The sequence below is a fragment of the Petaurus breviceps genome, unplaced genomic scaffold, assembly GCF_028583685.1.
Source record: "Petaurus breviceps papuanus isolate PSGF00001 unplaced genomic scaffold, PetGlider_PUasm1.0 90769, whole genome shotgun sequence".
Classification (NCBI taxonomy): Eukaryota; Metazoa; Chordata; class Mammalia; order Diprotodontia; family Petauridae; genus Petaurus; species Petaurus breviceps.
Window position 1 is genome coordinate 16,076,995 of NW_027187341.1, and position 25,498 is coordinate 16,102,492.

At 40.6% G+C, this 25,498-nt stretch overlaps 2 protein-coding genes and 2 non-coding genes across 4 annotated transcripts in view; 1 reads left to right on the forward strand and 3 right to left on the reverse strand.

Moving 5' to 3' along the window:
* Positions 1-4,709: 4,709 nt before the first annotated feature.
* LOC138146777 (small nucleolar RNA SNORA31) lies at positions 4,710-4,840 on the reverse strand. The gene has a single exon (XR_011164576.1). It is a non-coding gene; the product is annotated as a small nucleolar RNA SNORA31 (small nucleolar RNA).
* An 899-nt stretch (positions 4,841-5,739) lies between these two features.
* TPT1 (tumor protein, translationally-controlled 1) lies at positions 5,740-10,422 on the reverse strand. The gene is made up of 6 exons (XM_069068713.1): positions 10,265-10,422; positions 9,786-9,859; positions 8,809-8,999; positions 8,226-8,331; positions 7,447-7,563; positions 5,740-5,950 (listed from the first exon to the last, which is right to left on the reverse strand). Exons 1-6 carry the CDS (start codon positions 10,290-10,292, stop codon positions 5,948-5,950), a joined length of 519 nt encoding a protein of 172 aa, XP_068924814.1. The 5' UTR covers positions 10,293-10,422; the 3' UTR covers positions 5,740-5,947.
* Positions 6,029-6,155, reverse strand: LOC138146776 (small nucleolar RNA SNORA31). The gene has a single exon (XR_011164575.1). It is a non-coding gene; the product is annotated as a small nucleolar RNA SNORA31 (small nucleolar RNA).
* The window catches only part of SLC25A30 (solute carrier family 25 member 30), a 107,222-nt gene continuing 91,534 nt past the window's right edge, over positions 9,811-25,498 (forward strand). Inside the window, exon 1 of the mRNA XM_069068710.1 lies at positions 9,811-9,916. The gene's annotated coding sequence lies outside the window, so the exon portion shown is untranslated. The remainder of the gene's footprint in view (positions 9,917-25,498) is intronic.

Here is a 25,498-nt window from a genome sequence, read left to right on the forward strand (position 1 = left end):
AGACAAAAAGGTTGGGGTGAACAGGAGAAAGCAGAATATCCACAAATAGATCTCTCCTCTCCTCCCACCAAAAGCAAGTTTCCTGGATCCCTGATAGACTGCAGTTATGTCAGGATGCTGGCTTGCAACCTGAAGACACAGTGAGAGTCTCATTGTGTTGGTGATGGCGCCCAAATGAAATCAGTCTACTCTGTGGGCCCAAGATATCTCTTGAGAGTCATGTAGCACCCATTTTTGGAGGAATGACTGAACAAAATGTGGTACATGAATATGTTGAAATAAGAAATGGAATATAATGAATACAGAGAAGCATGGAAAGACATGAATGGATGCCAAGAAAGTGTTATACACAATGACTACAACTAAAATAGAAAGAAAAAGCATCATAAAACAAACGAAAATGAATGATGCAAAATATTCCTTGCAATAAAAATATTGCAAACATTGCAACAACAACAAAATGTTACAAACTTGACTCTTTAGAAGAGATTTGAGAAAATATTTCCCTCTATTCCTTTGGCAGAGGTTGAAGGGTCCATGGGTGGAGAACACTGTACATATTGTCAAATTTCTTTGATGTACTGAATATCTTTGTTGATTATTCTTCTTTTCAATTTCTTAAGAAAAAAAAATTTTTGTGTGAGGGATGGTTCTCTGGGAGGGGGCAGGGGAAAATTGAGATGATGTGAAAGCAAAAGATATCAATAAAAATTATTTTTTTAAAAAGTGATATAGTAAAGCAGAAACCTTAACCCATGATTTGTAATCATGGGGCAAGTTTGATAAGATTTCTCAAGCTTTTTCCCATCTTTACCTTTTAAGGTCAGTACTTTTCAGACTATGTCCCTGTATCCTAATATTTTTCAAACTGTCTTCCATAGAACCTTGGAATTCTGCATAATATGAAAAGGAATTCCATTAGAAAATTTCTAATAGCAAATTTTTAACTTCTAAAATCAATATAAAATTATGCACCTATCCAAAAAATATGTGGCAAAATTTTTATGATGAAAATGGGCTTAATAAGTTCTATTTTCCTCTGATATTTTCTTCTAAAAACTTCCCTGACTGCTTTTAATATCTCAGGAACATTCCATACTCTTAAATGAACATTATGTTCTGCTAATATAGTTCAAGCCCAGAAGGGTTCTTTGGTCAAATTAGTTTGGGAAGCACTGCCCTACCTCCCAGATCCGATCCCCACTCTGCTCCAGAGAAGAGCCAGAGAACACAAAAATCTCCATATAGCATAATGGAAACAATAATAGCTGGACAAAGTGCTTTAATGTTAGCAAAGCACTTTATAAATATGTTATCTCATTGGATCCTCACAATTCTATGACATAGATACTATTATTATCCCCATTTTACAGAAGAAGAAACTGAAACAGAAAGTCTGTCATCTACCTAGAGTTACCTAGCAAGGGTCTGAGGCAGAATTAGAACTCAGATCTTCCTATGCTGTTGTATGTCTTTCATTTTTACATTGCCTAGATTTGCCATGTATCCCCTTCTACCCTCTACTGGAGGAATCTTTTTTTTTTCCTTTTTGGAGGGCAATTGGGGTTAAGTGACTTGCCCAAAGTCACATGGCTAGTTTTTGTGTTAAGTGTCTGAGGCCAGATTTGAACTCAGGTACTCCTGACTCCAGGGTGGGTGCTCCATTCACTGTGCCCCCTGAAATCTTTCTTTATTAACAAAGAGCCTTCTTGGCTCCGAGGCCTGTTTCTCCTGATCACTACTTTAAGTTACCTCTTGTAAAAGAAGTGGTCATTCTTTAGACCTTTTTCTTTTTTAAGGAAAAGTGATGTGCCAAAGATTATAGCTAGCATTTTTAGAACCAGTACTTTATATATTCTCATTTTATCCTCACAAAAACCCGGATGCACTTATGATCATCCCCTTCCCTGATGAAGAAACAGAGACTGAACATCTTGCCCAGAGTCACAGAGAAGTATGAGAGGCAGGAAGGTCTTTATGACTCCAACTCACCCTGCCTTGCTGCTTCTTAGTCATATTATTCCGACACTGAAGCCCAGGGAAAAAGTAGGGGAATTGTTATAATATTTAGAATTCTTAAAAACCCTAGCTAAAAAACTATTCAAATTTCAATACCAGGAATCCTACCCATAAAGTGTTATCATGTAACATCACATGGGCTAATTTGGGTTTTGTTTTTTCATCAGATCTGGGATATTTTTCATCAGTACAAGAGGATCCTGGTGAAAGGTTGCTTTGGTATCTGCTCAACTCATGACTTTAGAGTTTCTTGGGGGCCCAGTATATATTAGAAGTTGAACTTGAGCCCAAGTGTTCTTGACTCTGAGAGCAGCCCTGATTGGAAATCCTTCTGTGTTGTATTAAAGTTGTATGGTTAAGTATGACTGAATTCAACCAACATTACTTAAACAACTACTGTGTAGAAGCAAAGCATTGCCAACTAGCTATGGGAGGGTGTAGAAATAAAAATGAAAGGGGCGGTAGTGTTGATGTCACCATTACAGAACAAAGAAAATGTAGATAGTATGAAAAACTGGGGTTGGGGTGATCAAGAAAGGTTTCCTGGTGGATCTGAGTTGAGCCCTGAAGATTTCTGAGAGAAAGTGACTGGGGATAGCTTGGACACATGCACAGAACCAGAAAGATGGGGTGTTGCCTATGCAAGGTATTGCTAGTAGTTATTTGGCAAGAAAATAGAATGTTTGAAGGAAATAGGAGCAGAAAGGTAAGGAGGCATCACACTATGTAGGATCTTAAATACACCTTGTTCTGTAGAAGATGAGAATTCATTTAAGTGTTTTTAGTGGGGAACCTTAAGATTATGAAAGGGACTATTAAGCAAATAGGAAGACATCCCCCTATTCTTAAATTAGTTCATATTCAGTCAGAGCTTTTTCCTGGAGGGACTGCTGATTAATTTTTTATCAAAATATGACATATTTTATAAAAGCCATCATGGAAAAAAAAATTACAAGCAATTAGACTGCCTATGTGTCAATTCATTTGGTTAGTTTTGCAGACTTGTCCCCTTCCTACCTTTTTTTATTGTTAAATAAGATGGTGAAGGATTATTTTGGGACATGGAGATAAAAATACCAATTTTTAAAGGGTTAGAATAAAAGTTTTAAATGAGTCTAGGTTATCAGCAATAGGAAAACACACAAGAAGCACTTTATTACAAATCCTGTTTCATTAAATACTCTAATTTCAGTGGTCTGTCTTGTGCATTAACTGTTAATATTGGAATAATTTTCTTTGTATGAAGTTCTGTGCAGCAGGAATGGGTTGGAACTTTACTTCTGACATCATCACCTCCCAGTTCTACTCTAAGTACCAACAGTGAATGGACAATCACGGACAGCTCAACTGGGTCACACGGCATCTACTTGTACTCATAGAAACAAGGCTGCTTTAGACACCCAAGTAGAACCTGGACACTCCAAACATGACACGTCACCAAACATCCGTGCCAGTTTCCTCATCTCTACAAGGTTATGCTAAAGGTTAAAGCACGTAACTTACCAAAGGCACCATGGATGCCAACTACTTTTCACCCACTAGATACAACTTTCTTTGAGCCACAAATGCTCATTACTTCTTTGTACCCCAGCCTCATACACCTACAGGATCAAGGAATTGTTTTTGGATGGGACTTTATGGAGCCCATAAGCACTTCATGTTCTTCAAATTAGATCTAACTACTTGCTAGATTTTTCCTAGAGATGAAACCTTCTTGGCCCTATGTTAAAGATGACTTTAATGTTACTGTACAATTGAGGAAACTGAAGCATAGATTCAAGGGACTTGAAGCACTTTCTATCCACCCTGTTACTTCCATTTGTAAGACATAATATCCTCTTAACCGGACAATCTTCACGTTTAAAATAATTTTATATCCCGACTTTGCTAAATATTCACAAAATTGTCCGTTAACGGCATTTGTCACATATCTGGCCAAAACCTTCTCTTTGCACTCTGTGGTTATTATTTAACCCTCCCAAGTAAGTCTACAGATAATTGTTGGCACCGGAACTATTTTCCCCTCATTCCTTTCTTTCCTTGTACACCCCCCAGTGACTGGCTACAGTTGATATAAGTGGCAAGACTGGCACAAGGCAGCTTTAAGAACTTTAAAGGGGGAAACAAGCCTATGAGATACCTATCTCATAAATTAAGTTAATCATTTGTGTTATCTAGCACATAAATCCTTCCATGCCATCACAGCTTTAGTTGCTCCCTAAACAAGATACCAAGTAACATGTTATGGAATAAAGACAGACCATAATGTCAGACATAAAACTTGCTTTTATTTATAGAATTCAACACTTGGGTTTCTTTTTTAAAAAATCAGTCTGGGACTTCCAAGTACCATAGATCTCTACCATCTGGTGAGACTTGTAACTTCAAGCTAATACCACTAGACTTTGAAATCAATTTAGACCTTAAAGTCATACTTTTGCCCCTAATCTTCACCAAAACAGTCACATTCTGCAACAATTCCTATTTCAGAATCTGATCTACATATTCAAAGTTCTAAATCACCTACCTCAAACTAAATGTATAGAACTTGCCCAAGTCAAAAGGTCTAGCAAATTGGCAGGGCTGGGATAAACTTTTCTTGCCATACTTACATTCCAAAACACCTACCAAAAATAATTATAAAAAGACTCAAATATTCATGAAAAGATGAGGCAGTGGCTTGCTCAGTCACTTGTATTCCCCTATTCAATCTAGACTGCCACAGTCAGGCAGAAAGAAAGCGCGAGGAAAATTTTTCTTGCATCTTAGTAGAAACCTTAAAAGCAGACATAACTGCTCCAGGTCTGTCAAAGAGATGCATAAACGATCAACTTATTTGTGACATGTGCAAAATAAGGAAGCTGCTCCATGACCTTCCAATTTGTTTCCCCCTTCCCCCAAACAGGTTAAACTGCACTCCTGTGATAGCTAGTCATTCATGGCTTGTCAATCCTCCTTCCCCTCCTCCATTTACCTAAAAGAGAAAAAGATAAGTTTATTTATCTCGAGATTTCCTAATTGCTTTTTCTACCTTAGAGGTCGTCTGTCTCCCCTATGCCTTAAGGGTTAACATACATTTAAAAAAACAAAATACTCCTCTTCTACTCTTTAGTATTAAAAGTGTTTTAGCAATCTACAAATAGCTGATCTTCCTCATATCCCTTTTCATTCAACATATTTCCCATAAATTAAGCTACTCCTCATTAAAGGTTCATTTTAAAAAGAAATTCAAAGTATAAAACGTGTATTCAATATTTACAATCCCTCACCAGTTGCCCTTTACATGATCTGCCAACTATGCATCCTTTTCTACAATCCCCTAAATCTCAGGGGTGTTTGATCTCCCCGCTGACTCAAGGCAAACAACATGGATTTAGAGTTGGTTGAAAAATAAGCTCAGTCAATACTCAGCCTCCAATAGTTTTACATGGTTTCATTTTATTCAGTTTGGATGTAATATCTTCCAGAGTTAACTCTACTTCAGCTTGTAGATGAAATGAAAATGTAGAAAGGTCCACTTCATATTGGTTGGCACATTTGTGGGCGTCTCTTCCCTTTTTCATAAGCAGTCAACTGTAGAAAAGTCTATCTGAAGAGTCTTATGCTGAAAAGTAACCTAAGACCAGGCAATGATCTCAACAATGATCCTTGAGGTACAACTGTAGCAAGTTACTGTAATTTGAGCTTAAAAAACATTAGACCAAGAGGAATTCTCTCAAATGGGTTTAAATGCATTTTATTTTAGACAACCTACATGACATGTTTTTAAAAACAATGCCTCCACTCCAAATAAATCAAAGTCAAAAATAAATGAATAAAGCTCAAGATGACATCAGTCCAAGTTTGTCCAAGTCCTGGTGTTGTGTAGATGACAAAAAGCAGCAGCCAGTTATGATGACAGGTGATTCAAAGTAATCAGCTGAATTTGTTACTGCAATAAAAGGAGACGGGTTAAAAGGCTTTCTCCCCCAATATTAAGGAGATGCTACAGTTTCTACTTCTTTGATGTAAATGTATTCCTCTATTCAATCTGGGCTGCCACAAAGGCAGACAGAAAGCACGAGGACTTCTCTTTGGCACCCTAGTGCAAACCAGTGAACAACAGTAACCTGTTCAAGGTCTATCAGTGGATGCAGGTAAATGATTTATCAAAGCTTACCTAATCCCTGATAAACAGAATTTTTAACCTTTATTTGGCTTCACCCCCACTGCTCTTAGCCTTTTTCAGCCAAAATTTTCTCATCTTATACTGAGGGATAGGCTAATAAAACTGTTTACTCACCTTTTCTGAACATGTCCTAAAGCACTTTTGGTCTCAGTTTTTTCTCACAACATTCCCTCAACTTCTATCCCAAGTCTACCTACCCATCCTTTAAATAAATACAAGTACTGAATTTCTAGTTGTTAAATGGATTTAACAGTACACATTTAAAAATAAAAACTAAATTAAAAACAAGTCCTTCATTCCATCTTCTGTTTTATTACAAGACTTTCCCAACCACTCCAACATGAATCTATTTCTGCTTCCAAACTTATCACCAATACAGGGGCTCTTCTACCGTAACCTTTTAATTAACTTCTCATTTATGACACACACATTGGCTATATACAAATTATTCATGTAAACAGGTTCCAGTTCTCAGATTCCTCATCTATAAACCAAAAGCGTTATTATTATTAGTCTAAGTGACCTTTCCAACACAGTTCTATGGATTCACCACAAATTGATTATGGACTCCTTGTGTGTCCCACCTACAGCAAACCTGCTGGGCAACTTACATAACAGTAGACCTTGATTTTTGTCAATGAACATTTTTCCTCAGTTAAACCTTTAGACTAAAGACTTAGGCTATATGATTGTTAATTAAATGTAGCCTTGCAAATTTAAACAAAAGTTCTCACTGCTTTATAACAAGTATATCAGAATAAAACTGAGAACTTTAAAGCTAATTGTGAAACACCCACATACATGCCCAACAGGATGTGTATATGGAAATCTACCTAAATGTTTCCTATCAGCTAAATTTTTAGCATGATTTGAAACCTATTGACATAAATGTAATTTTAGCATCTAAAAACTAAGCTTTATTACAATATTAAGAAAAACTTCAAAGGAAAAGACAAAAATTAGACCTGGATTGTTTTATGGAAAATACATTAAACTCTTATATTTCCCATATCTAAGTCACAAGAAAGCCTAACATTCAACTATACTCCATTATCTACTTTTTTTATGGAGGACAATAGGGGTTAAGTTATTTGCTCAAGGTCACATGGCTAGTAAGTGTCTGAGGCCACATTTGAACTCAGGTCCTCCTGACTCCAGGGCCAGTGCTCTATTCACTGAGTCACCTAGCTTCCCTCATTATCTACTTTCAAATAGATTGGATATTTTAAATTTTCAGAAACAAATTTTTTTTTACTTACACATTTCTCCATTTCTAAACCATCCTTAAAGAAAATCATATATGGCGTCACACCATCCTCACGGAAGTCCAAGAGAGCCACCATGCCATCTGGATTCATGTTTTCGCCTATGAAGAACTGGGAGGGAGGAAAGATAAAGCAATAGGTTCACCAAGTATATGATTTTCTTCATCACCATGATGACACAAGACATTGACTACTCCACATTCCGCCCCCCTACCCAAATCTTCCAGTTCTAAATTCAGGGTTTTTGATGTACTACACCAAGTAGCCTCCTCATTCTATTCATGTACATTCCTAGGCATAAAAAAGAAAGGGGGTGAGGGGGAGAGACACCATAGCATAGAGGGAGATTACCAACAAAAGCACAACTGAATTCCAAGCAAGGCTGCCTTTAAGGAATAAGAGATCTCTCTGAAAGCAGAGGGCCTTGGGACAAGTTAGTCATTTTGCTTCTGATAGAATGTTACCATTCCTACTGTTAAAGATCTAGTGCTTCTAAGTAAACTACACTAGGCTCTGGACAAGACCCTCAGATTTCCCTGAATAACGTAATGTCACTTGTGATCAAAGCCCCAGAGATACAACATGGGGGCATTACACCAACTGTAATAATTTGAGTCTCCAAAGTATCCCAAGCTAAAATAAAATATTCCACTAGTTAGCAAACCATACACAAATTCCTGAAACACCCAAGTGGTTCAAACACCTTTAAGCAATTTGGGGAAGGATAGTTAAATTGTTGATATTCTTTTGATCAGCAACTTCAACATATTTACCTGATAGTTTTTAAAATTAGCAAGGATGTGTTTGATCTGTTCTGCAGCTCCTGTCATAAAAGGTTTTACTCTATCTGGCTTGTGTTCTTCAAGTCTGCCTTTGATTCTAAAAAAAAAAAAAGATTCTATTGAGTTTTTCTAAAATACTGAACTCTTAAGAAAACGAATAACTGAAACTGTTTTCTTACAATATCCAAATGAAAAAAGAAACCCAAAATGTTCATAATGGTCATGTCCTTGCAACCTGCAACCTCCAAACTGTAATTTTTTTTAACACTAAAAAGAGTCAAACTCCCCCAAATTGTCAACATTAGTCAGGGTAGTTTTGTACATATCTCAAAACAAATTCTAAAGGGGCTTGCTTAGGCCATTAACACTCTCAGCACACTAAATTTACAGGTCTCATGCCAACAGATCTTCATAATCAAAACTATCCCAATCCTTTCTTCACAATGCTCACCTAAAAATTTGGGTGATTTTTGTACCATAATGGTTCTTAGAACATTAGGTCCCTGGCTACAAGAAATAACAAATAACTTATATCCAAGCCTCTTAAGTTTTTTGAAAGGCATTAGTAACTTACGATTTCATATAGTCTTTGATGTACTTTTTGTAGGATTCTTTTGTGAAACTAGTTTCTTGAAGATGATGGTTTATTACTATGTCAACTCCAGTGATTACAGTGGCATCTGTTCCTTCACCCTCAGGACCTTCAGCAGAGGCATTCCCACCGATGAGTGAATCATCAATGGTGCCCTCTGTCCTACTGACCATCTGGGTTAGAAAAAAGAGAAAGAGGGGCAGGGGTAGAAGAGCACAGCGAAAAACATATTTAGAGGTCCTTACGAATAAGCCGCTAAGTGATTTAAAAGTACAGTAAGGCCGGCCTTATCCATGTTATGCAAGAATAATGCTAAATCAACTTTCTTTCTTGGTGCCCTGCCAGTTAACAGTGTACAAACCCCAAAGGAGGGAGATTCCCTCTATGGATTCAGTATCTGTGGTACAATAGTTGTCAAAAGCTTAAAGTGACTAAAGGTCAAGGTAGTGTCTGAAATGGGCGTCGGACCCAAGTCTTCCAGACTTCCTTTTGCTCTTACATTAGTGTATTACTACCGGCGGTTGCTTTGGTACAGGACCTGAAGTCCGAGACAAAGGCCTGTGGACAGGCCAGCCCGGGTTAAGTCTTGGGTAAGGAGGTAGCAGCAGAGGGACAAGTCCCCTCTTCTCCCACCAAGGTAGCCAGCCGGCCCCGGGCGCCCTCCTCGCCTTGCCCCCGCCCTCGGCCGGCTGCAGGGAGCCGCGGGCGCCAGAGGGGGCAGCAGCGCCTCTCGGGAGCGGGCCTCGCTCTGCAACACCTCCTGGAAACTTCGCTCTCGGCGGGGGCCTCCGCCAGGAAACCGCGTCTGGTCCGCCAGGAGGCGGATTGCACAACCTCCCTCCCCTGCTCACCACGCCTGCGGCCTGGGAGCTGCGGAAACCTGAGCTGCGCCAACGCCGCCGCCGCCCCCACCTCCCTCCCTCCCGGGCCCCCGGCCCCGGCCCCGGCCCAGGCCTTACCTTCCCCTCCACCTCCAGGCACAGCCCGTTCGCGATCTCCCGGATCTTGTAAATGTCGGAGAACATCTCATCATCTGCTCGGGGACAGACAGACAGACATGGAGCCCCAACTCACTCCCTACCGGCCCCAAGTAGGCGCCCCTCTTTCCGCTCCCCGTTCCCCACCCCGGCAGAGGCCTCGGCAGCAATGCCGCCATTTCCTTCCTCCCTCCCGGGGGCCGCCGGCCCCGCGCGCGCGCCATCTCTCTCCCCCTCCCCCCAGTAAAACCTGGAGCCCATCCGGGATCTAGAGGCCTCGCGGCCGGCGCGCGCCGCCCCCCCCCCCGCCCCCCCCCCCGCCCCCGGCCGCCTCGCGCTCGGCCGGGCTCGAGGCCCGGGGCGGCGGCGGCGTCCTCGCTCCTCTTCCTACCTGCCCCCCTCCCCCCCAGCTCTCCCATTCCCCAGCATGCGGCAGTAGGGGTCGCGCGGACAGCACTCACGGCTGATGAGGTCCCGGTAGATGATCATGGCGGCGGAAGGAGGGAGGCGGCGGCGGCGGCGCTAGCGCTGCGGGGGCCCGGAGCTCGGTGTGAGCGCGATGCAGCCGGAGCGGCGCTTGGGGGGGGAGGGGGGAGCGGGCGGAAAAGGCCGAGTCAGCCGCTCCCCAACCTCATATAGAGGGCACGTTCCCCCTACGTCACTGCCCCCCCCACCCCCGTGCATCCGGAAGCCCTGCAACCGGGGACGTGTCACGCAGGCCCCGCGGGGGAGGGGGCGTGGGGAATGGAACCGAGACGCATTCAGGCGCTTGCCAGCCCCGACACAATGCTCCGTTCCAATGGGGTCGGCGTATCCCCGATGCCCGGGGGGAGGGGCGGAGGGACACCGGATCCGGGCTGACTGGGGGGGGGGGGGTCAGCACGCCCTCAGGGGGTGCCCCCGCCGGAAGGGGGCGGGGCTCAGGTGAGGCCCGGCCTCTTCTTGTAGGCTCCGCCCGCGGGCCCGCCCACCGCACCTCCCTTCCGCCAGGGGAGACCAGCCCATCGCTTGTGGTGCTGCGGGTGAGGCCTCATCGCGTTCCCTGCCCTTCGAGCCTGGATGTGGCTCCTTGCCCTCGGGCAGCCGTGGCGAGGAGGAACCTCTTCTCCAGCTCCCAGTTCATCCTTCTGCAGAAGTTGGGGGGCTCGGATAAGCCCTCCTCGCTTTGCATCTTGGTCCGCTTCAGCCCAAGCGCCTTGGCTTTGTTATGGGCAGAGCTCCAAGGCCGAACGAGCGATGCCGGCGAGGTCCACCTGGCCCCGGGGAGCAGCCGGGAGGCCGGACACCTCAGGCCTGTCAGCTGCCCCCTGCTAGAGGACCCGTGGACCTCGCTCCTCCGGAGCTCACCTGCCTCCTCTGAAACAGCCGGCTCTTGCGCTCCCTTCCAGCCCCGAATTGTGCAATGTAGGCGAGTTAGGCTTCCCGTGGCCCCCATAAAAAAGCCCCTCCGCAGTGGGCCTCAGGGGGCGCCCCGTCCTGCTCGAGAGGAACCCTTTGGGGCTCCCTAGGCAGCCCCTTCTACTTCTTGATAGTTAAGACCTTCCTCACATCCTGGGGTGTCCTGGAACTTGGGGTTGGATTTTCAATATTTACACCTGCAAGTAGCAAACACTACAAATCCAGGCATCATTTACTGTTGTTTTGTCGTCTAGACTTAAGAGGATGGAGAATATGTTAATAATGCCAATTAGAAGTGTTCTGCCTACATTTTTGGAGAGCCTCATTTACCAGCACATCCCTGCTACTTGAAGCCTAAATTTGCCTCTGCACCTTCTGCTCCTAGCTTAGCCTTCCTGGGCCAAGCTGAACGAGTCTGATCTTTCAAATGCTGGAAGATAGCTATCCAATTTAATTCAGCAAACATTTATTTAGCTTCTTTTATATATTAAATACTAAGCTTAGGTGCTGGGGACAAAAGTCTCTGAGGGGAAGTGCAGTCTTCCAAGTCTTCTCTTGTCCAGGTTAAATATCCCCCTTGATATGCCCCTAGATGTAGAGCTTGAAGATACATACCTTAGATATCATTTATGCAACCATCTCATTTTAGAAATAAAAAACTGAACATGAAAGGCTCCCACAAGTAGTAAGCAACCAAGTCAGCCACTGTGCTTGGCATTGTACTCCCTCTAGTCCTTCACCTTATATGGCAGGCAGGTCAAGGGCTTTCACCCTGCTCCGTAGGGTCTCAATCTTATCAGTGTTTTATTAAAATACAGTCCCCAAGAATGAACAGCTCTAAATCTCTGAACTGAATGTGGTTGTGGTATCACTATGTGATTTATTGTGTCAAACATGAAAAATTTTAGAAGTAATTGTTGGCCCTTGAGTCTGCCAGACTCAAGAAACAGGACCTTATGACACTTTTTCTTGCATAGTGTCAGTTCATTGTTGTTAAAAATGCGATCTTTTAGGGACACGTTAATCTTTACCAATTATAGGGTAGGTAACTGTAGAGTACTCTGCAGCATAATGTTATGAAAAAAAATTGGTTCAGCATAAAAGACGTATGTAAAACTGGCAGTTTGATGCTTTTTAAAAAGATAATTGGAATTGCTGAGGGGGGAAAGCATGCTATGTGAATAATTAAATATCATTCAGTAAAAATAAAAAATGAGGAATTCTTAGAAACTCATCATGAACTGATGCAGACTGAAATAAGCAGAACCAAGAAAATGACATGTACAATGACTACAACTATGTAAATATATCACTAAAAGGTTAAACTCTGAGTAATGGAAAAAAAAACTAACATATTCTATGTAGGATAGAGATAGTGAAATGTTCAGTCATGTCCAGCTCAGCCCAACAGGCCCTCCACTATTTCCCAAAGTCTGTCCAAGCTCATGTTGATTGCTTCTATGACACTATCTATCCATCTCATTCTCTACCATATTCCTTTTACATTCTTTGCCATCATGAGTCTTTCTTAGTAAATCTTATCTTCTCATTATGTGGCCAAAGTATTTATGCTTCAGTATTTGTCCTTCCAATGAATAGGCAAAGATAATTTCTTTAAGTGTTGATTAATTTGATTAGTGGAACATACCTCCTCCCTTATTGCAGAGAGGCGGGGACCTAGTAATCAGAGTAAATATACATTGTCTGAGATAGAAGAGAGTTCACACTGGAAGAGATCAGAAATGCAGTTGGCATAAACACAAAAGACACAAATGTATTTTTTTTAAAGAAAAGGGCAATTACAGTTGTGAGTAGTAAGAATGGTAATACCATTAATTAAGAAGCAATGTTGTATAGTAGAAGACCATACTCAATATCAATCACATTATTACAGTAACTCAAGGCATTTAACTTACCCTCTTGGCATCCTTCTAAGGACTCCTGTTGTTTCTCACTTTTAGATGAAGAAGCTGAGTCACAAAGAATTTGTTACTTGTCCAAGGCAACTTACCAAGTCTGGCAAAGATCCAACTGGGTGCCACATTTCTTGGTTCCTTGTCTCTGGTGCACTTTCCATTGGAGATGTCTCTGTAATAAGGGAAAGTGACATGCTTTGAAACCACTTCCAGTGTTTAACTCGCATGCTGCTGTCCTGAATGTGAGTGAAATTATTAAAAAACCAATAAAGGGAGGAAACAATGAGTTATTTTCCATATTAAAACTAAGTGAAACTTATTTTACCTCAAGGATTCGCAGTTTCATCCCTGTGTACCCCCATCACAGAAAAAAGCCTTAATTTCTTCATGGTAGATTCCTACTGTAGTCAATGGTTTGGCTGAACAACAACAAAAAACTCATTCCCTAGTGAGTAGTGACTAATATCAGTAGAAAGGATAAGACCCTCGGAAATTAGCCAAACCAGTCCTCAAGAGAAAGAAATACAGTCTCTCTCTGGGCTAATGTTCAAAATGCTTTCAATTTGGTTTGGGATGTGCCAGAGCCTGTGATCCATTGGCATAGTGTATTATGAAAGGCTTTTTTAAACATCAGATAGGAGGTGAAATTTAGCTAACAAAAAAGCATCTTTTCATTCTGGATACTCGAATAGTTTCCCCCTTTTTTAATATTATAAATTATGTAACTTAGGGTTTTGCTTTTTGAAAACTTGTATAATTTTTACTCTGATATTTCAGGATATATAAGACAACAATAATGGATTTTTTAAAAAAAATACCACTGTGTGCTTTAGGAGTCAAGAGAAATAGTATCCAACTTATAAAGATGATTACATATTACTCCTCCTTTAACCCCCTAAGCTCCAACCAAGCTCTCCAGCCTGTACTGGATAGTTAGCACCTCCATTCTTGTCTAAAGACAGGTTGTCCCATCCTACTCCTCCATGCTTGAGAATGCCCTTCCTCTTTATTGCTCACTCTTAGAACCCTTTAAGGTTCAGCCCAAGCGTAACATCCCTTAATATGTCCTTCATGATCTCCATAGCTGTTAGTTGTCTTTACCTCCAAACGTAATCATTGTGTATATACATTACATGTAGTCTGTATTTACTGATTTGTATACCCTAGTAGAATGTAAGCTCTTTGAGGGCAAAGATTCTTTGTCTTTGTCTTGTATTTCTGTCTAGTATTTCTTATCACCATTACCACCTCCATCCCACCTTTATCCAGTGCTTGACTTTTAGACACTTAAAAGTCTCTTGTTTCTGGAGCATATATCTCCCATCCCCCGGAGGTGAGAATTTGGGAGCTAACTTTTTCTTCAGTCACCAAGCAGTAGAAGTGGTTCTCCCAACTCTAAGCCAAAGTTGTGGATTCTAAGAACAAGGTGATAGAATTGGGGAAGGAACTGTAGGCCTAGGCCTTGAATTGATATACAATCAGTTCTAATCTAGAGCTTCAATCATACCCTTTCTCCTGTTGAACACCTGGACTGATTCCTATCTTCTTTTACATTACTGCTGCTAGTTAATAAGTATGTGTCTCATTTAGATTTCTGTGACACAATAAAGGGCAAAGATAGAGACAATGAAATGTAAGAATGAGGCCCTTTCAGGCATAAATGAAGCGTTCCATACATACCTAGTAGGCGTCTGAGGCCTTTGAACAACCCCTAGAGCATAGACAGTCTTGTTAACCTTTGTCTCTAGTCATTCATTTGCATAAAACCCAACTTGAATCTAGGAAATGTTCTGAAGTAGTTGCCATAAATTAGTCTGAGGTCTCTCACTGAGGGAACCCAGTTTTAAACCAGGAGCATTTTTCAAAGAGGAAAGGCCTGAAATTCACAAGAATCAGAGGTGAGGCCTTGAATGAGCAAAATAGGAAAGGCTTTTGACAGTCATAGGCTAAGGATTTCTTCCCTTTCTGAAAGACCACATCCAGTAAAAGAGTTCAGTAACCCCAAGTCTAAAGTGGCATATAGTAGAGACTACAGCTTCCCAAGAAGCTTGCTTCTTAGCAAGCCCAAGAAAACCAGTGAATTGATCCATCCAGAAGAGACACCATTCCTTGTGAAGGACCAGCCAAGCAGCCAATTGATCTGTCTAGTGTTGCCCAGCAGTCGATTGACACATCCAGTAGAGATGCCATGTAAGAAACAAGCCCAGCTGTGCCACCCATACATCTGAGAAGCAGTGCTTTATGGGGATCCAGTCAAGTCTAGCAGCAGAGGTCCCCATCCATCACAAATACTACTGATATCCTACCGTCCAATGAACTTTGTCAAGACTCTCCAGAGAAAGAAAGAACATTGAGGCCTTACAACCCCAGAGTTGTATATTGTGTTGGCCACATATGTGTGCCTCACTACAGCTGTACATTCAGTTTATGCCTACTCCCCACTCCTCATAGACTCTGTGTATATTTGTGGTAGAGTATAGCTAGGTGTTGGGGGGAAATGTTTTATAAACTATTCTTATGCCATTTGAGTAAACTTTAAGAGCTAATTGAGTCTCTGGGCTGATTGTTGTTCATGGGAAACATATAAGTTGTGGTTTGTTAGCTATAGTGTTAGGTATTTACCCACAGGATTACCCCCAGAACCTGAAGTCATTCCTAGTCTGTTAGCACCTTCTCTAAGATTATCTCCAGTTTATTCCATATGAATCTTGTTTGTATACATCTGTTTGCATATCGTCTGCCCTCATTAGACTGTGAGATTCTTTAGGGAATGACTATTTTCACCTTTCTTTGTATCCCCTACCCAGTACCCAGCACACTTAATAAATGCTTGTTGACTTGATTTGACTTTGGCAATTGTCTCTCTGGCAGGTCAAATATTTGGTGACTAAGAGAATGACTAAAGGGCTTCCTAGACTCTTTTGGTCTCCTTGTTGTAGTAATTATTTTATATTTGTTTAACTGCTAGTTGAGATCATTGTAGTCGATATTGATGTCATTTCTTTTATCCATTTCCCATTTTAAAAATTTTAATCATTTGTTTAAATACTTCAGGGTTAAATCTTAATTGTGCCATGTCATTTTCTCATTACTATTCTTTCTTTTTGTTAAGTATAAATCCTGATCTTAGCTATGATGAGTTATTCTTTTTTTTTTTTAATTGTGTAGTTGCTTCAGGGATATTTTCCACATCCTTAATGTCTTTTCTTGTCCACTAAAATGTAGTCAGTTTCATCCTTTGTGATATTATTTGGTGTTTGTCATGTCTAGCACCTAATAATTTTTTTAAAGGAAGTATTCATAATATGACATTGCAAGACTTCTGTATAATCTCATTATTTCTCCCAGATCATACTTTCATATGTAATTCTTTCCATCTTCATCTTTTTCCCACCCTTGCCTTCAAATCACTAGGTATCAGAGTGTATTTTGATATAATTTCAATGAGTTCTGAATAAAATTTCTCTACCACTTTTTCCTTAGCATCTGGTATTACTGTGTAAGCTGCAATTCTTTTCATGGTGGTCTTTTTTCAAGTGTTTGCTTACCTCTAGGAGTGCAATATATGATGAAAAATATGCCGTGAAATAATATTTCTTGTATTTTCACCAACTCCTTTCTTTGCTTCTCCAAGGATTATACGAGTCATTTTTCTGTTTAGCTGCACCTGACTTCTTCTGCTTTCATTTATAGCAAGAATGTTAAGATTGATTTGATTTATTGTCTACTCTTTGGTCACTGAACACAGATCTGACATTTAGAGCATCAACAATCAAAGTTTGTGGATGATCTAAAAACTGTGAGAATCTCAGTACTTTCTTTTCTCTTTTATATCACTTTTCCATTATCACTTGGGAAAATGCCATAATACACAGTAAGAAGTAAAAGCCATTAACTTAAACTCTGTGAAAAATGGAAGCCTGGACATGGTAACCTGTTAAAAATAATAATTTAGATACTGACGTATAATTCAGACACTGGGTTATAACTTAGATATTGTAACCAGTACATGACCAATTCCTAACCTTGAGTGCCTGGGCATTTACCCAGCAGCTTTGGGTAAGCGCCTGGATATCTGGGAACCAGGATCAATACTAAGGATAAGGTAAAATATTAGCCAAAATATCAGTTCAGCAGAAAAGCCCAAAATATCACCAACCTGCAGTGAAGCACCCTATGACTCCTCCTCCCTTTGTCTGATTTCTGTAATTACCACTGGGCTTTCCTGGGGTCTTTGCTGGGATCCAACCTGTAGTTTGACCACCGACCCAGACTGCTGAGTATCAGACTCTTGGCAGGGATCCATCATACTGCCCCAATGTAAGTATCAAGTTGATTAGACTTAACCTGTAATCAGTCTGGAGCTCTTTGACCTCTTCCTTTAGTATTGAACTTGTCCTAATGAAGAATTCCAAAGAAGAACATGAGTAAGATAGAAAGAGAAGATGGGAAGGACTGTGATGAAAGTGAAGCATGATAGCAGATGACCAGAGCTCCACTGGTATCCTCATATCAAGCAAAGAAAGGTTCCAGCAGGTTGGTTGTATATCTCTATGGTAAATGTTGGGAAGGACATCTAAGAGAGTCACACAGCATGGGAAGGCAGGGGTGAATTGTGATGGGCATCTGGAGAGAAACTCTGGAATTGATGAGATCACAAACTCTTTTGAGTAAGTATTATTACTAATTGCTAGCAACTCTGGATTGATGAGATCACAAATCCGTTTGAGTATTTAAGTATTATTGCTTATTGCTAGCAACTCTGGATTGATGAGATCATAAATTCTTTTGAGTATTTAGGTGTTATTACTTATTGCTAGGAACCCTGGGAAGGAATAACAGTAAAAGACTCTAGTTCTATTCTTTCTCTCCTACCCCTCTCTAGCCATTTTTGTCATTTCATTTAGGACCTTCTCCCCTTCACCTGCTATGCAGTTAATGGCAGTAGAATGTAAAGTCCTTAAAGGAACACTTTCATATTTTGTCTTTTTTCCCCCAAGTGCCTAGCACAATTCCTTGTATATAATAGGCACTTCATAAATACTTATTGATTGATTGTTTGAGGACAGGGACTGTCTTAGTAGTTGTGCATTTGTATCCTCTGAACATAAGGTTTAATATATAGTACTTGCATTTAATAAATGCTTGTTAATTTAATTTAGTTCAGTTTGATTGTTGGATATTGCATTACAGCAGCTGTGGTGAATTAATCTATAGCCCTCACACAGCTGCCAAACTGATATTCCTAAGGCACATAGGTCTGGCCATGCAACGCCTGGCAGGCCTAACTGTTCTAATGTGTACCTCTTGCCTCTTTGGAATTTTTCAGACCTTTCACAGTCAGCCTCTCTACCATCTGTTCTTCCAGACTCAGTTCACATTTCTTCACTGCTCATATCTGTGTGGCAGCCAAACTGACCTGCTTATTCTTCTTCTTATGTGACATTCCATCCCCAGTCTTGTGCCTCCATTTGTGACCCCATGAGCTTTTGCACAGCCTTCCCTTCCTAGAATGAATTCTCTCTACAGCTCTGCCCCTTAGAAGCTCTAGCTTACTTAAAGCCCACTCAAGTACTTTTTCCTTTAGGAAGTCTGTCACAATATCACCATTTGCCAGGGCTCTCTCTGCATCTGGAAGTTACTTTTTATCTATCTTGGACATGTTTTGTATTCATATTCACTATTCTGGGTATGTATTTAGCTCTAGAATGTAAGATTTTTTTTTTTTTGGAGGGGGGAAGGCAAGGCAATGGGGATTAAGTGACTTACCCAAGGTCACACAGCTGGTAAGTGTATCAAGTTTCAGAGGCTGGATTTGAACTCAGGTTCTCCTGACTCCAGGACCGGTGCTCTATTCACTGTACCACCTAACTGCCCCCAGTGTAAGATTCTTGAAAGCAGGAACTTTTTTTTCCCTCTTGTATCCCCAGTTCCTGGTACATAGTAGGCAATGATGCTCATTGAATCAATGAAGAACCAGCTAGATGTATGGCTAAGGGTGGTGTCTCTAAGACAAGAGAGGGCTGGTGCCTTTGAGGTATAGACCAGAAAGAAGAGATAGAAGAGGACCTGAAGACTCTGCTGGACTAGTGGTGGTGAAGGGCCTGTGGAGAGGGCTAGGACTGGAGGAGCAGCCTTAGGTTTACTCTTCTTTCTTCCAGTTATGTGTTCCCAGCTCATCAAGATGGCACACAATAGAGTGCCTGGCCTTGAGTCAGAAAGACTCATCTGCTTGAGTTTAAATCTGACTTCAGACATTTATTGGCTATGTGACCCTGGGCGAGTCACTTAATCCTGTTTAACTTAGTTTCCTCATCTGTAAAATGAGTTGGAGAAAGAAGTGGCAAGTCACTAGTATCTCTGTCAAGAAAACCCCAAATGGAGTCATGAAGTCAGACACAACTGATGTGAGTAAACGACAGTAACAAAATGGCATGTGAAGCTAGGTGGGAAGTGAGCGGGAGCTGAGAAAGGGTGGTCCCAGGCAGTCACAGCTCATGGCGGAGGAGGAGGGAATGGGGAATTCCCAGGGTCTGCAAGTCACCAGCTAAGAGGTCTCCTGAGCCAACACCAGGGTGAGGGATGTGTACATGTATGTGTTGAGGCTGTGGCACAGAGTGCAAGTCAGAGGCTGCCCAGAGGCTTTCCATGTGCCCCAATTATCTTTTCATTTTTGAAGTATGTCTTTGAGCTGAAATAAATGGAGAGAAAACAAAATGGGTAGATGTCTTAACTTCTTTGGTTGTTGGTATGGTAACAGTTTCTTTCCAGGCTATCTTAGTAGGAGCAACTGTAATGTTAATTAGTGAAAGGAAACTTTTTTTTTTTTGGAACACTAGGGCATGGTAATTTTTAAAATCTCTTTTAAATGAAAGGCTTCATATAGCAGAAGCTTCAGAAATGTAAAATGGTAGAAAATGTCCAAAATAAAATTTACAGATTTTTTTTTTTTTAGAAAAGTAATTTACTTCTGGTAAACAAGAGTATTCTCCAGGTATATGTACTAATAGTAATAGTTTATCTTTATAGAGAACTTTAAGGTTTTCAAAGATGTTGCCATATTATCTTATTTGACCCTCACTACAAATCAGTGAGGTGAGGTTATTATTATTCCCATTTTACAGATTAGGAGTTTGAAGCTCAGAGTTTAAGTAACTTGCCCAAGCTCATGCTAGTGTCTTAATGAGTTCCTGCCTCCAAGTATAAAGTTCTGTCTTATCTGTAAGAGTCCACAAGTCAATATCTTTCTTACCAACTGCCCAAGTTTGAAAACTATTGGCTTTGGATAGCATAACCTCTTCTGATCATGAATTTTACAACTAATGTGGTATCTATTATGCTAGTTTGTAACCTGACAGACCTGTGTTTAATATAAACAAAAACCTTCCAGATGCAAATGTAATTAAAATTTTTTTTTGTTTTTTGCTTTTTGAAGGGCAATTGAGGTTAAGTGACTTGCCTAAGGTCACACAACTAGTAAGTGTTAAGCTGAGGTGTATTTGAACTCAGGTCCTCCTAACTTCAGGGCTGATGCTCTACTCACTTCACCACCTAGCCGCCCCCAGATGCAAATGTAATATGAATGTTTTTCTCTTACAGCTTTAATTCAAAGTAACTAAGACATGATAAGATTTGAATAGCCATGCTATTTAAAGTTTGAGCCCAGCTTAAAGTCTAAATGTCAATTTTATATGTCCAAATGAAATTGTCTTTTTAGTCACACCCATGCACACTTACTAATACAGTACTGCATTGGGGATTCAGTTCAACTTAATAGCTAAGAGCTGGCTGATTAAGCACAAAGCTCTGCTCCCTTAGGCTCTGGGGATCGAACTACAGGATGGAAAAACAGTCCCTGAGCTCAAAGAATTTATATTCTCTTGGGGGGAAAGCTTACATCCTACTGCCCTATTTTAATACTATTAAAATTAATGTCCTATTTTAAAATGTAATGAAATAATGTATATGAAATTGTTTCTTAAAAACTGTAGAGAGCCACTCAAATAGAAATTGCTACCAGAAAATATATGTTGCTCCAACTGGTTCTTCAGAGAGCAACATATTCCTGGTTTCTGAATTTTACTTTTCCCTGGAAACCTATTTGTTTATTGAACAAATTAACATTAAAGCTATTATTTGTTAAGAGGTGTCAGCTCAGCTATGGGTGAACCAAAAGGTTGATTCTGAAAACGGACAAGGAGTCAAAAGGTTGATTTTAAAATCCATAAGGAGTAAAAACAAAGATGGGTTACTATCAACAACGCTTTGCAAAAGGAAAAAAAAAACACAGGTTTTTTTTCTTGGTGTTCAAGGGTTTCCCAGATCTACAGCCCAACTTCTCATAGAGGTGGCTCTTAAACAATAAAGTGTGAGAGGTGGACCCAAATAAGCTTGGGTGGGGGAGGGGAATCATAGTGAGATAGTAACACCAGAAGGCAGCCTTAGTCAGGCTCCTGCCAACCCTGCACCACTGACTTCCTTTCCCAAGAAGCTACACTTCTTTATGTAGGCCTTTCTTAACTTCAAGTTTTCAGATTATAGTAAAATGAATAGATTTCCAAGAAATCATAGTTATTAGGCATCTGGTGGCTTTGGTATTCTGTTTATGTGCCCTGCCATAGGATCAGTATTGACTAGGTTCCTGCCATGTCAGTGACACTAATTTTTTTTCCTAACAGGCAGGGAGACAGTCCCCAGGCTTGATTAGGCCAGTGGCTAAGACTTTGAGTTGGCCTAGGGCATAAAAAGGCTAGCCCCTGAGCAGTAAGTGTCCCCCAGATTTTCAGCAGATGTTCCACTGCTGTGGGAGTCACCACCTCCATCTGATACAACATGCCTCACTGACCAGCACAGTTACTATAGGGAGATAAAGAAAGCTGGGTCAATTTAACCCAGTTCTGTATCCTTCCTGAATATCCTTTCCATACTACTGTTAAGTAAGCTTTTTTTTTAAGTGTCAGAGACTCTGCAGAGTGTCTCACTTTATTCTAATTTCCTGAGCCTGGGCTCAGGATGGATGGGGGAAGAAGAAGCCAGGGGATGGGGAGGGACTGAGTCTGGCCTGGTCTATAATGTGTCCCCTTCAACTAGGTTTTGGCAGTATCAGCCTGGACCTGGCCAGAGATTTGGATAATGTTTTATTTAAGTAAAGCAGAGGAAGGCTAAGCCAGGTGTCCAAATATAAGACAAATCTGGCATACTTGCCCATGTGAACCAGGATATTAAAAAAAACAGGCTTTCAGTTTACAATTAGCAAAATGTTTTTAATTGTGACACTAAATATGTAGCTATGGCTATATTTCCTCTGTCACTGTTAGTAAAGCATTTAAAAATTCAGGCAAGGCCAGGACTTCTTTATATATGCCTTTTATTTTTAATTTTTTTTTGCTTTTTGGAGGGCAATTGGAGTTAAGTGACTTGCCCAAGGTCACATGGCTAGTTTTTGTGGTAAATATCTGAGGTCAGATTTGAACTCAGGTCCTCCTGACTCCAGGGTCAGTGCTGTATTCACTGAGCCACCTAGCAGCCCCTTAGATATGCCTTTTAAAGTCTCAGCCATGACACAATATTAACTGTTATGGAAGATAGGTTTTTTTGTTTTGTTTTTGGTGGAAGAGATAAAATCTTAGGAATATCCTCTGCCTCCTACACTGGCAGGAACAGGAAGGAAGGAAAGAAGGAAGGAAGAAAGAGAAAGAAAGAGAAAGGAAGGAAGGAAGGAAGGGAAAGAAAGAAAGGTGAGGAAGGAAGGATGGAAGGAAGAAAAAGAGAATAGAAAGTAACTGATAACAAAAGCAGTAAATGAGGGTGACTAGAGTGTAGTGAAAAATAAAAGTGGGGGTATGGAGTCCAGGGTTTTCCTTCCTAGTCCATCTATTGCTAGCATTGTGATCTAGGGAAAGTCACTTAACCTCTGTGCTTTGTCATATTTGTGAATTACCTTCAAGATGGTTGTCACAATGGAGAACATAGTTCTTTCCCTCCATATGAATACTCCCTTCAGTGTGACAGATTGCATCCCCCCATGTCTTAATCTATATGACTTGTAATGACCAAAAGAGAATTAATTCTGTTATGACCAGCCTTCTAGTAGATTGCTTACCTAGGCTGGTTCTTTGACAAGATAATTTGTCACCTTGCTGACACTCAGAACCTTGCCATTTCGGAGTTTTACTCTTGGAGGGGCAGGGATATCTTCACATGGCACTGTAAAGTTATATAGTTATATGAAGGGGATAATCCTTGTACTATCTACCTTATGGGATTTGGGAAATGAAAGTGCTTTAAAAACTATAGCACCAAATAAATATGAGCTGCTATTGTAGTGACCCAACCATTCCAAGCACTAGGAGTATGAATATAAAAGCCCCTCCCCTCAAGAATAGAAGGGCTAAGTCATACAGGTGTAGGAAACTTATTCACATTTCTCACCCAGTGCCGAAGAGTGCTTTGTATATAGTATATGATCAAATTAGTATATGATCAATAAAAATTTGTTGAACTCAATTTAGTTCCATTGTGAATAAGGAAAATAGCAAATAAGGAAAATGATCCAATGGATTAGGTTCCAGGAGTGTGCCTACCTCTTACACCAATAGTCAGAGAAAGACACTGAGTAAAGCTTAAAGCCATGTCAAGCTGATTAGGAAATAAGAGATTTTATCACTAAATTACCTATTCTGTCTATAGTTAAGCTCTCTGGTGTCAAACTGGTGCTAAAATATACCTTCTAGCTTGCTAGCTCTTTAATAATAGGCAACAGATTTTACTGAAGCATAGCTTTTTTTGCTTTTTTTCAGAATTTATTTATTTTTAGTTTTCAACATTCATTTCACAAGATTTTGAGTTTGAAATTTTCTCCTCCTCCCTCCCCTACCCCCCACCACCCTAAGATGGCAGACATACTGATTACTCCTTCTCCTAGTCTGCCCTCTTGTATATCCCCCCTATCCTTTCCCTTACCCCCTTGCTCCTTACTTTCTTGTAGGGCAAGATGGATTTCTATACCCTATTGCCTGTATATCTTATTTCCCAGTTGCATGTAACAACAATTTTTTAAAATGTTTTTTTAAACCTTTGAGTTCCAGATTTTCTCCCTTCTTCCCTCCTCACCTATCCCCACTGGGAAGACAAACAATTCAATATAGGTTATAAATGTGTAGTTATGCAAAACATTTTCATAGTAGTCATGTGGTAAAAGACTAACTGTATTTCCCTCCTTCCTATCCCACCCCCCATTTATTCTATTTTCTCCTTTTACCTTGTCTTTTTTCAAGAGTGTTTGCTTCTGACTACCCCTTCTGCCAACAGTTTTTGAAAGCCTTTGATTTGATTAGTTCTGCCACCAAAACAATAAAAAAAATTAATCAAGCAATATAATTCTCAGGATGCCACACATAGTTATAAATACATTTTCAAAACCACTGCTGAATTTTAAGTGGTCCAACTAAAACTTATTGTAAGTTTTTCTTTCCATCCATGTATTCACCTTCCTCTGGGGGCCATCTCCAGGCATCCTGATCTATATCTTGCCACTGGATTCAGATGGCTCCAGAGGAGAAGGTGAGGCTGGTGACTTTGCACAGCCCTCCCTCACTTAAATCCAAGTCACTTGAAAATCACGACATCACTTCCCTTAAGTCATGGGCCTCTTCAAGAATGAAGGACAAACAACAATACTTACTCTGTACTAATACTAACAAAACAGCACACCCTTAACTGGAAAGTGCAGATGCATAGGGAGTAAGATTGGTAAGGATATGCACAGGGAAAAGAGGTTGAAATAACACTGATTCATCCATCCTTCTTCCTTCCCACCCCCACCTCTTTTTTCAGGCAAATTCTTGTTTTTATGGGTAGAGAGGGGGAAAAAAAGCCCACCCAATTCCCATATTGCCCTCCTTCTTTCAATAACCAATGACATCTTTGATTGCAAGTAGGAACAACAAGGGAAGTAGAACATAATACAAAGGGCAAGAAACCTTAATATCATTTTCAAACATTTTAAACTAGGTATTTGGATTCCAACTTATTCTATATATATATATATATATATATATATCTTGTTTGTACAAAGTCATTTGCATATTGTCTTTCCCAGTAAATTGTGAGCTTCTTGAGATCAAGAACTGTGGGGGTTTTTTCTTCTTTTTGTATCCCCAGGGGTACACAGACACACACACACACACAGACACACACACAGACACACACACACAGACACACAGACACAGACACACACAGACACAGACACACACACACAGACACACACACACAGACACACACACACACACACAGACACACACACACAGACAGACACACACACAGACACAGACACACACAGACACAGACACACACAGAGACACACACACAGACACACACACA